Below are 12,797 nucleotides of genomic sequence, written 5' to 3' on the forward strand. Positions count from 1 at the left end.
CACATGGTTTACTATGCCGGGAATGACAAATTGAAGAGGAATGGTGTTGCATTCATTGTCAAAAAGAACATATCCAGATCAGTCAAGAGGTACAACTCTGTCAGGAATACACAGAGTCATTGTACCAAAAGGAAATGGTTCATGTTCGACTGTTTCAAGAGGTAGCATATGATCAAGAGCCAATGAAACTGAAGAAGGACGTCCAAGGTTCATTGAAGGAATTGGCAAAGAACAAGGCACCAGGAATTGACGGAATGAAAATTGAAATCTTTCAAGAAAGTCAGGTGGCACAGGAGGCACTCACTCATCTCTGCCAAGAAATTTGGAAGACAACTATCTGGCAGACTGATTGAAAGAGAGCCATATTTGTGCCCATTCCAAAGAGAGGTGACCTAATGGAATGTGGAAATCATCGGACAATCTCCTTGATATGTCATGCGAGTAAAGTTTTGATATAGGTAATACAGAAATGGCTACAATCATACATTGACAGAGAACTTCCAGAGGTTCAAGCCAGTTTCAGAAGAGGCCGTGGAATGAGGCATATCATTGCTGATGTCCGATGGATTTTGGCTGAAAGCAGAGAATATCAGAAAGCTGTTTACCTATGCTTTACTGACTATGCAAAGGTTTTCGATTGTGTGGATCACGACAAGTTAAGAACAATATTGTGAAGTATGAGTATTCTGGAACACTTAATTGTGCTCATGAGGAATCTGTACATGGACCAAGAGGCAGTTGTTCAAACAGAACATGGGAACACTGAATGGTTTAAAATTAAGAAAGGTGTGCGACAAGGTTGTATTCTTTCACCATACTTATTCAATCTGTATGCTGAGCAAATAATCTGAGAAGCTGGGTTATATGAAGAAAAATGTGGCATCAGGATTGGAGGAAGACTCATTAACAACCTGCGATATGCAGATGATACAACTTTGCTTGCTGAAAGTGAAGAGGACTGAAAACATTTACTGATGAAGATCAAAGAGCACAGCCTTCAGTATGGATTACACCTCAATGTAAAGAAAACAAAAAATCCTCACCACTGGACCAATAAACAACATTCTTATCAATAGAGAAAAGATTGAAGTTGTCAAGGACTTCATTCTTCTTGGATCAACTATCAACACTCATGGAAGCAGCAGTCAAGAGATCAGACGACGTGTTGCATTGGGCAAATCTGCTGCACAGGAAATTAAAGTGTTGAAGAGCAAAGGTGTCAGCTTGACGACTAAGGTGCACCTGACCCAAGCCATGGTATTTTCAATACCCTCATATGCATGTGAAAGTTGGGCAGTGAATAAGGAAGACCACAGAAGAATTGATGCTTTTGAGTTATGGTGTTGGAGGAGAATATTGAAAGTGCCATGGGCTGCCAAAAGAACCAATAGATCTATTTTGGAAGAAGTGAGCCAGAGTGCTCCTTGGAGGCCAAGATGGCCAAACTTCATCTCTCATACTTCGACATATTGTCAGGAGGGACCAGTCGCTGGAGAAGGATATCATGTTTGGTAAGGTGGAGGGTCAGAGAAAAAGAAGAAGACCCCCAATGAGATGGATTAGCCAGGTGGCAGCATCGATGGACTCAAGCGTGGCAACAGTAGTGAGGTTGGCCCAGGATCGGGCAGTGTTTCATTCTACTGTTCATAAGGTCGTTATGCATCAGTACCTACTTGGTGGCACCTAACAACAACAACTATATAAAGAAATCTATAAATTCAATACAATACCAACTAAAATTCCAGTAGCCTTCATTACAGAAATGGCAAAATTAATCCTGAACTTTATTATATATTATGGTGAGTGCTCCCAAATAGCTAAGCAATGTTGAAAGAGGACCAAGTCAGAAGACTGACACTTTCGGATTCTTAGGTGCTGTTGAGTTGGTCCCAACTCATAATGACCTTATGCATAATATATTACTGATAATGTCCAATGATTTCTGTATTCTGTTGGGTCACCTCTCCTTGGAATGTGCACAAATATGGATCTCTTCCAATCAGTTGGCCAGGTAGCTGTCTTCCAAATTTCTTATCATAGATGAGTGAGTGTCTCCATTATTGCCTCAGTTTGTGGAAAATTTCAACTTGTCTTCCATCATTTCCTGACGCCTTGGTCTTTGCCAACGCCTTCAGTGTACCCTGGTCTTCTTCCTTCAGTATCACTGTTTCTTGATCATATGCTACCTCTTGAAATGGCTGGGCATCTACTGTTTATTTTTGGTACAGTGACTCTGTTTATTCCTTCCATCTTCTTTTGATGTTTTCTGCATCATTCCGAATTTTGCCCATAGACTCCTTCAGTATTTCAAGTCGAGGCTTTAGTTTTTTCTTCAGTTTCCTCAGCTTGAGAAACGTTGAGTGTGTTCTTCCTTTGTGGTTTTTTAACTCCAGATCTTTGCACATTTCATTATAATTTTTGACTTTGTGTGATTTTAAAACATACTATACAGAAATCACAATTCAAAAAGAAACAAATATAGTAGATAGCTACAGTAATCAAAATAGTCTAGCACTGATATAACGATTAGTTGTTGTTGTTGTTGTTGTTGTTGTTGTTGTTGTTGTTGTTAAGGGGTGTTGAGTCAGTTCCAACTCATAGCAACCCTATATAGAGTTTCCAAGGAATGGCTGGTGAGTTTGAACCACTGACCTTGCTGTCCCACTGACAGTGCTTTATCCCACAGCACCAAACAGACACACAATAATGGAACAGAATTGGGGGTCCACAAATAAACCCTCCTGGCTTAGTAAGGAGCCCTGGCAGCAGAGTGGTTATATGTTGGGATGGAACCGTAGTTCAGCAGTTCAAATCTACCAGCCACTCCATGGGAGAGCGATGAGGTTTTCTGTTCCCGTAAAGATTCACTGTCCCTGACACCCTTCACAGGGTCCCTAGAGTGGGGCTGACTCAGCAGCATATCACCGCCACCACCAGAATAACTAACATTAAAAAGAAAACACAACACACGTAGTCAAGCATGTGGAGAAACTGAAACCCTTACCTATTGCTGATATAACACAAAATGGAGAAAAACAGTGGGGGAGTGCCTCAAAACACTAAAAGTAGACCTGACCCAGCGATTCCCTCCTAGGTATATACCCCGAAGACGGGACAGTAAAGGGAGGTTGTAAGTCAGTGTACATGCCAGCACGATTCACAACAGCCAACGGTGAACCCTAAAAGTCAATGGTCAGATCAACAAAATGCGGTGTGGACACACTGAGCCAGTAAAGAGATGAACCTGCTACAATCAGGATGGAGCTTTAAGATGTCATGCTGAGTGAAGTAACTCAACCACAGAAGGACAAACACTGTGTCATCTCACAGAAAAAAACCAGGACAGGCAAAGGTGTAGAAACCAAAGTTTCTCAGGGGTTACTCGGGGCAGTAGGGAGCAGTAGATGAGGGGTTACTGCTTACGGAGTACCCAGTTGATTAATGGCATTACTGTCATTAAGTACACCTGTAGAAAGTTGGCCTCGTGGGTTATGTACTGGTCTGCTAACTGCAAGGATGACAGTTTGAATCCCTAGCTGCTGAGGGGTAGATTGAGGAGGTTTTCCGCTCCCATAAAGATTCACAGCCTCAGAAAGCTGCGTGGAATCGGATCAACAGTGGTGGGATCCCTCACAGTGCTGGAAGATGAGCCCCCAGACTGGAAGGCACTCGGGGTTCACAGTGGGCACAGGGCAGTCCTGCAGTGTTCACAGTGGACACCTGGGAATTTGCTACAGACTGAAGACCTGTCTGTTGGTCAGAAATGGCTAGGACAGACAAGTTACAAAGGAGTCTTTTCATTTCAGTTGCCGTCCAGTCTCTTGGCCTGTCTAAAAGTAATGATGAAGAACACGACCATGCAAATGAGTGGGTCAGTACTTCCAAATCAAAGAATGGACAGCTCTCAGGGCAAAAAGACCAACACAGGCCCAGAGACCCTGGCCCTTAGCCTCCATGACCGAGCAGCTGATGAGTTGCTGGATGGGAATCTGGTGGTATCATACATATTTTGAGGAAAAGTGAAAGGTTCAGCCTTATTCCATCCTGGACAGGTGGAATCTATGTACAATGTGAGCACAGCTCAAAACCAAAATTAGCCTCTTCATCCCCTGAGAAAAGACGCAACTCTGGAAACAGGAATGCCCGTGGTGATTTACCAGGAAAATTATTTTTTGCTAAAATTTAGACCTTTATAAGAGCCAAATGATGAGGCTGGAATCGGTTAGGTCAGAGATGCTGATGATTCAAGAAAGCAACTTTCAAGAAGAGACCTATCCTTTTGACAGAACAGTTCTGCACTTACGGCGGTCCCTAAAAATAAGCCAGTCTTTTCACCTTCCTGCTATTGCGGCCGAACTCCCCCTCTTCTGAGGTAATGTCTGTAAGTCTTGGCGTCTGTACCTGTTCACACCACATGGCAACTATGAGTGGCAGCATTTTTTTCGGACAGCTAATTGGTAACATCAAAGAAAAGAAACAGAAAGTGTTGTGCCTGTAAAGTCATTTTACACCATCACCTGCACTGGTGACCATAACGGGGGCATGGTAGCCTCGGGGAGCCACAGTGGACTTGTTGTCACCCTGTTTACAGTCAGATGAGAAATGTGGACAGAATGAAATCAGCTTCATCAGTGACACTTCATAGTGCCAGAGATCTCTCCAGGTAACAACCGTACTGAGCGTGTCCTCGAAGCAGGTGGCTATGTCTAGAGGCCTACCAACCCCATGCCCCCCGATCCTGAACTGGTCAGGGCTCCGAGCTCGAGTGATTCCATTACCTTTCATTTTGACTGTGTAAAATCCAATAGCTGCACCATTTCTCCACAAAATTTTAGCTTGCTCCCTCACAGAATGAGGTAAAAAAAACATGTCATCAGCATCCGGATTTCTCTCCAGTCTTCCAAAAATAATGACATTGAGAATGAAAAGCACAATCTTTTCCCCAAATGACTCAACCTTTGAAGAAAAAACACACAAAAGGACAAACCACTAAGTGAGAAAGAAAGGAAAATCAGACACAATAAACTTAGGTTTGGAATCAACTATCGGGGCCAAATGTGTGTTCAACCGTCACAAGATTCTTTTCAGACTCAAAGGCCAAAACTCCAATCATGATTTCTAATGGGGTTTTCTAATGGATACCAGTGTGGCCTCCAGGAACAGGGGCAGGCAGTGGGTCCCATGGAAGCGAGGCCCATGAACACATGAGCCATAGTAATGTAGCATGAAACCGTCTCCAAGGGGGCCAGGCCACCCAATCTCAGAGAATGCTTGGGACTCACAGGCCACTGCATCCCAGAGCTTAAGTTGGGACCCTCTCCTGTCTATCCCTCCAGTGAGAAGACTGGATTATGGTCAAAGTCAAACCCACACAGACACTGAGCTTTAATGCAGATAGATATCCTCAGCAAATCAAAATGGCTTCATCCTCCTGCCTGCTGAAATAGGGGGGCTGCTTCCATAAACAGCTGCCTCCTTTGCCTGAGACCAGAAGAGCTGGATGGTGCCCAGCTACCATTCCTGAACACTTGGATCAGAGAGTCCACAGCCGAGTATGGATCCAAAGAGGGGGAAGTGTAGAAGAGACTTTCAAATTCTCAGTGGAATCCAGGCATTCTCAAGCCATTCAGACAGAACCTCTGGAACTACTGCCTTGAAATAACCTGTAAACTTTAAACATTAAACCGAAACTAGCCTCTTTAGTCTTTTTTTGAGGCCCCAAAATAAGCTTATCCTAATTAGTAAAGTAGGTCTGCTTGTGTTCTTTTAAAGAACTACGTACGTGCGAGCTCATTGACAACAGCAGCTGGAAAGACCACAGGGGAGGCTTATGGTAACGGTAGTCAGGTAATTAGGGAAAGGATATGAGTGGTAGGTAGTCGCCGGACTACTACACCTGAAGAGCATCATCTCTGTCACTACACTGTACAGGCAGAAATGGTTGAAATGGTTTATATTTGGGTGTACCAATTCCCACCAAAATAAACAAAACTACATTTTAAATCCTCTTTACCCGTATCGTCCAAAGATATCAGATATGAGGCTAGGTCTGTAAGCGTTGCTCCTAGGATTCCAGTTCATACAACCAAACAAAATGTGTTTAAACGTGTCTCTGTGGTCAGCAGATGGCCGTAAACAAGTTCTCTCAGTGACACACTGGTCTTAGTCTCCTTAGGCTCCCTTTCAAAGAAAGGGCTCATCAAAACATTAGCTTCGGAAGGGATCCACTGGGCCACTTAAACTCAAGGCAGAGAGGTTAGATAACCTCAGAAGGTTGTGGTGAATTTGGAAGTGGGGATTCAAAGAGGTAATCTTGATAGATTTTCTCAAAGGACTCAGGATGATCAGAAGTGCTTATTATAAAGAAATTTTCTGAAAGTAAAAAACAGCATTGGTGAGAAGAAGGTCAGAAAAATTGCAGCCAGGAAATCCTTTTTTGTTTTTTCATCACAACGATGCAGCTGCTCATTCTTCAAGGGTACCAAGGGCTGTTCCCTGAGAATTTCTTCGGGAAAACTTACGTACAGCTCGTATAGTACCCCTTCAGACTTCTTTTGGTTCCCAAAACGTAAAGACCATTCCAAAGGAATACAATTGGAGTCTTTTGAGGATGCCTAAACTCCCATTTTGGTATCAATTGAAGGGGACAGAATTCTTCAGGGAAGGGTTGGACACAAGGAAACAGTGCTTTCAGAAGTGGGTAGACCTCAGTGGAGTATGTCAAGAAACAAGAGCTTCACATTTTGGTACTCTTTGTTTAATAAATGTTTCTATAATTTTATAGCAATACGTTCTGGTGTGTGCAGCATAAACTAAAGCCCTCACTGCTTCGGCCACAGACGGGGCTGTGGTGGTTTCCTGGTGGCTTCTGCCTCCCCAGGCAGGAGACCCGGATTCACCTCCATGCACACCCAACACCCATCTGTCCCCGGAGGCTGGTGTGGCGCTCAACAGAGAAGTTCCCAAACGGATTTGGAAACTAACTACTGGGGCCCAGTGACTGGGGTGGGGAGGGGGCTTACTGATAGCAGCTACCAACAGCAATAGGTACATCAAGTCATTTCAAAAGTGCCAACCTGAGCCCCGCGCAGGCTGCTTGAACCTGGGCATGGCTTCAGAATCTCCAGACAGCCACAAGCAGCTGCGAAAGTGGCATATGAAAGGACTCCCATCTACTCTTTACAAAGTAACAGTGTGGCTCTATTGAATTTCCCTCCAAGCACATTGCTTTGTGATGATGCAGCCCCACCATACCCTAACTGGGTACCACATACACCCACTTGCCACCCTCTGATTCTCACCAGCTGCAGGGAGGTCTACAGGGCAAGAGCTACTGTCCACAGGTAAGAAAGATGAAGCTTAAAGAGAGCAAGCAGGTACTCTTCACGCTCTCTCTGCCTCCTTCTGAGCAGGCCTTGAGACAGCTGGACCACCGCACCTGTGAGAGCCGCCCTCACTTCCCGCTGCACCTTCATCCTGAGCAGTAAGACTTTGGAAATGAGAGGTGAATCAGCAGCATTATCTGCACTTGTGGGGTTCGGGCCTGGGCTGTCTAGGAGCTTAGCAGCACATCAAAGGAGCTCTGGTAGCGTAGTGGTTACGAATCGGGTTGCTAATCTCACAGTCAGCAGTTCAAAACTACCAGCTGTTCTGTGGGAGAAAGCTGAGGCTTTCTGCTCCCGTAAAGAGTTACAGCCTCGGAAACCCTGTACAGGGTCGCTACAAGTCTGAACCGACTCCACGGCACATAACAACAACAACAACAACAACAACAGCAGCAGCACATCGATTCTTTGAGCCTCCGTTTCCCCCTCTGTGGCCCCTAACACACGTGTGCATGGTTTCAAAGGCTCTGACAATAAAGAAACCCTAGCACATGGCACAAAAGACTCAATGCCAACCAGAATGTAAGATATTTCGACTTCATCTGAAGCCAAATCTTAGATGAGGAAAAGTTCTGTGAAAACCGCGCCAGCTTGACTCTGAGCAGCCGCCACAGTTGTGTATCGCACTGTGGCAGCCAAATCAAGTTCAGATGCTACGAACAACTAGTTAGTCCCCAAACCTGGTCTGTTTAATGGGGGACGTTATAGTTTTCAATTTTTAAACCTAAAAAGTACAGATGAAAACCAGAAAAGAAAAGCAGATTACATCTGGCAGAAGGGAAGTACCCAATCAAAGCCTGGCGGGGGGAAAGGAGATGATGAACATGTACTTCATTTGTGCAATTTCACTAAGGCGAGTCTGACTTAGAAATACTTCTGAAAACAGAAAACTGAGATTCAGTTCTAATCCATCAACTAGGATCACTAATTATGTAAACAAAAAGAACATTAAAAAAACGTTTGTGGTAATTTGTGAAGAACTGGCTAAGGAACAAAAAGTAATTAAAAGAAGAAAAAAAGTCAGGACCCAAAGTTCTATAAGTGGAAGTGGAAATAAATACTCTGTATACAGCTGTGGTAGGGTAGATCATTAAGACATGGTTCATTAGGAGGAAATAACATGTATGTTTCCTTCTGTTAACAGCATGGAGCACTTTTCAGAAAACAGGGAGGGAGGCGGCAGGGCGCCTTAACTTAGTCAAGGTTCCTTGTCTGAGCTTAGAAGCCATGACGCATGAAGGGACCACCATCTTTACTCTACAAAGAGGACTTAAAGAGCAGAGCCGATTCTTCCTAGCATTTAGAGCTCCCAACCACAAAATACCACCTGACCCACCTGTGGAAAAAGAACAGGGCAATACAAATGGGCACATCCACCATGTTTACCTGAGGAATCTCAAGACAAAATGAATATAGTGCAAGAAAAATATTAGCGAAATAATACTTTTCAAAGCAGTTAGAAACAGACCTGCAAAAGGCAACCCAGAGAATTGGGAAGGGTGTGTGGGGGGTGGGGTGTGTGTGTGCATACCATATATCTAATAAGGGACTTATTATGGAGTACCTAGTGTGGCACCATAGGATCAGCACTGGACTTCAAGTCACAAGGTCAGCAGTTCAAACCCACCAGATGCTCCTCGTAAACCCTATCCGAACCGACTCGACGGCACTTAACAACAACAACAATCCAAAATGTAGAGTCCCTGGTTGGTGCAGTCAACACACTCAGCTGCAAACCAAAAGGTTGGAAGTTCAAGTTGTTCACTGAGAGGTCCCGTGTAAGCCCAGGGGAGCACAGTTCTCCTCTGACACACAGGAGGGTCCCATGAGTCCACAATGACACATGGCAACTAGGATCACGAATAGATAGGAGCTCCTGAGACCCAACAATCAAAACACAAGAACCGGGTGTGTGAAGTCGGCAAAGGATTCGAATAGATATTTCTCCATATGTGGTCAACACGCACATAAAATGATTCTCAACATATTAGCCATCAGAAAAATTCCAATCAAAACAACACCCAGATACCACTTCCCACCTACTGGGATGGCTGTGATCAAAAAGATATAAAATACTAACAAGTGTTGTTTGTGGTGGAAAGAAATTGGAAGCCTCTCTCAATGCTGGTTGGAATAGAAGGTGGTGCAGCCACTTTGGAAAAGTGTTTGGCAGCTTCTCAAAATGTCAAACATGAAGCTAACCTAGGACCCAGCAAGTCTACTTGTACGTTATGTACCCAAGAGAGTTGAAAGCATATGTCCACACAAAAAAATTAATGCAAATGTTGTTAGCAACACTATTTATAATAGCAAAAAGTAAAAACAACTCAAATATCCATCTACTGATGAATAGGTTAGCTAAATGTAGCCCATCCATACCAGGGAATGTTCTTCCGTCACAGAAACAGGAAGTAGTGACATATGGATGACCTTTGGAAATATTTAATTTTCCATGGGGCATGAAATGTCCACACTAGGCAAAGGAAAGACATGGAAAGACGGTCCTGGTTCCAGAGGCTGGGGGTAGAGGGTGGCTGCTAAGGGCTTGCTTTTTGGGGTGGTAAAGGGGTCTGGAATTAGTGGAAATGGAATTCCACTAGGAGAGTGATCTGGGATCAGTGCACAGCTTTGAGGATGTACTACAGGTCACTAATGATACTCATATGATGTTTGAAAATATATTTCAATAAAACTGACATTTAAACAAACAAAAGAAGACCTGAATTTGTAAGAGTGTTTCGTTTGTTTGGTTTTCAACAGAAACACTCAACTTATTCTCCAAGGTGAACTTAAAGGGTATTTAAAGATTTCCATAAGGAGTATCAAACAGTACTGTAGACACCTATGGACAGAGCCACCCGCACATCAACACTGTGAGGAGAGGAGGTCTTGTCTTTCAAGATGAGCACAGCAATCAGATGCAAATGTACACTTGTAAGGCGGTGGCTCAGCCAAGTTCAACCAAGATGGCCACCTGGATTCACCAAAAATAGAAAGTGAAGTGTTCATCAGGGAGGAGAATATGGGGAGATTGGAAACTTCACCTGCTAATGCAAAAACTCTTAAGTGGTAGAGTCACTTTGGAAGTGTTTTGGCAGTTCCTCAAAAAGTTAGACATAGAACTACCATTGTTGTTAAGTGCCATTGAGTTGGCTCCAACTCATAGAGACCCTGTATAAAGTTTACAAGACTTTTTAAATCTTTGAAGGAGTAGAAAGCCTCATCTTTCTTCCGTAAAGTAGCTGGCGGGCTCACACTGTAGACCTTGTGGCTCTCAGTCCAGTGCTTACCCTAGGAAATCACCCAAGAGTCCCACTCCCGGGGTATACAAAAGAGACTTGGCAGCAGCGACTCTAATAGATTCTTGTACATCACGGCTCGTGGCAGCACTATTCCCGAGAGCCCAAGTGGCTGTCGACAGATGAGTGGGTAAACAAAACATGGTACAGACATGGGTTACGACTCAGCCATGAAGAGAGACGCAGTCCTGGTACACACTACTGCCGCCACACAGACCTTGAAAATGCTGAGGGAATAAATCAGACGTTGGGTGGATACTGCATGATCCTACGTATATGAAATGCCATAGAGACACAAGTTTATAAATGACTCTAGAGGCTGTAGGGAAGAGGGTTACAGAATTATCACGTAAGGTTTACTGAGTGTCTGTTTGGGATGATGGCAAAGAACGAGTGGTATTTTCACAACTTGGTCAATATAATTAATGCCACTGAAGTGCACACTTAAAAATGGTAAAAGGAAAAGAAAATCGGTATCTTAACCATTTGTAAATGCGTAGCTCACCTTGATCAGACCTTGTCGCGCAGGGTCAGAAGTCCTCAGCATGTCTTCGGTGGACCACCAGCATCCGTTTACGTAGACAGCTACAACTAAGCAGAAACCCAAGAGAAAAGGATGCAGACAGCAGCCGGTCACTAGAGGGAGGGCTACACAGCACAGAGCCCCTGCCCGGTAAGGGACAGCTCCTTGTGGGGAAAGCAGATGATATTTATCTAAGAACTGATGTTTTCTGAGACCACTAACCAGGACATTGAGTGGCCCTGACCCCTGACCAGGATTTCACAGATGTCTTTATAAATGGCTCACTGTTGACTACAAAACAAAATATGTAACAATTTCCTTAGCCAAAAAGGCTACACACCAACACTGGCAGAATTCTATTTTGAAAACCAATTTAACTTTAGCTGTTTTCTGGATTTTTTAAATACCTCTGTTTCTCAAACACTGTGTGTCTGAGTCCAAGGGTTTCAGAAGTCACAAAATGAAATGAGGTGCCTTCCCAGTCAAGCCCTTTTATTTGAATATTTGGAGGAAAATATTAACATGAAGTAGAAAACAAAAGACCTCTGGATATTGCATTTTATAGACCACTCAGGTTAACTAGCCATCTCTTCTTCATCCTTCTCTGCTATGTGAGGAGCTTCAGTAGAAGACCCTCTGAAGACAGTTCCTGCTAATTAAGCCTTCACAGTCAGCCCCTCTCTGTTCACGGCCAACAGTGTCTAAGCCACTATGTCAGCACCTATCAGTGGTTAACGACATCACCTGAGACTGTAGCTCCCAAGCTGCTGAGCTCATTGGAAGAGGACAGCCAATTAACAGCTTGACATCTGCTTCCATTTACCCGACTTACTCGTTTTCAGAATGGTGTGCACCAGGACTTAGAGGAGGTTTACAGAGTTATAAAGGGGGTTTTCCTGCTTCACAAAGTGAATCAAAAGAAGTTCAATTGACTAAGTCAGTGTACTCCTTCAAACAGGAAACAGGATTGTTCAGAGTTTATGGGGTGCCTTAAAGTTTCACAGCACACTAAAGAAAATTAGTCACACAAGTTATCACAAAATAGATTGAACTGATTTTTTTTTTTTTTTAATAATGAATCTTGAGCTGCTAAGTGTAAATAACAATGAAAGTGAAACCTAGTCTGATTTAACAAACCTAAAACACACGGTCCTCCAAACCACCTCTGGAGATCAACAGTGTCTGATCAGTAAAGCACATGACCCAGTCAAGAGGACGCAGGGGGAGAGATGAAGACAGGGTCCTTGGATTCTGTACCCAGCTCAGTGGGGACAAATGACAGATCCTGGGGGACCAGCAGGTGCTGAGAGTCGCAGAGCTGCACTTCTGAGACCCCACAGCCAAGGCTAGAAAGTGGAAGGACAATTCCCACTTCTGAAGAAGAGGACAGTTCACCATCCTGCTTGAGATCCTCTGAAGCCCCATCACCCAGAGCCCAGCCTGGGCTGCGCATGGACAGAAAGCTGGGCAGTGGCCGTCAGCCCATCAGCGCATAGACAGAAAGCTGGGCAGTGGCCGTCAGCCCATCAGCGCATGGACAGAAAGCTGGGCAGTGGCCGTCAGCCCATCAGCGCATGGACAGAAAGCTGG

General features: G+C 44.1%; 1 protein-coding gene across 1 annotated transcript in view; it reads right to left on the bottom strand.

Moving 5' to 3' along the window:
• The window catches only part of LOC102842652 (protein FAM169B-like), a 46,497-nt gene that overhangs the window by 9,686 nt on the left and 24,014 nt on the right, over positions 1-12,797 (bottom strand). The window contains exons 5-6 of the mRNA XM_006870701.1: positions 11,190-11,275; positions 4,779-4,956 (exon numbers count right to left, since the gene is read on the bottom strand). Coding sequence (XP_006870763.1) covers positions 4,779-4,956; positions 11,190-11,275 — 264 coding nt within the window. The remainder of the gene's footprint in view (positions 1-4,778; positions 4,957-11,189; positions 11,276-12,797) is intronic.

The sequence above is a fragment of the Chrysochloris asiatica genome, unplaced genomic scaffold, assembly GCF_000296735.1.
Source record: "Chrysochloris asiatica unplaced genomic scaffold, ChrAsi1.0 scaffold00148, whole genome shotgun sequence".
NCBI classification, from domain to species: domain Eukaryota; kingdom Metazoa; phylum Chordata; class Mammalia; order Afrosoricida; family Chrysochloridae; genus Chrysochloris; species Chrysochloris asiatica.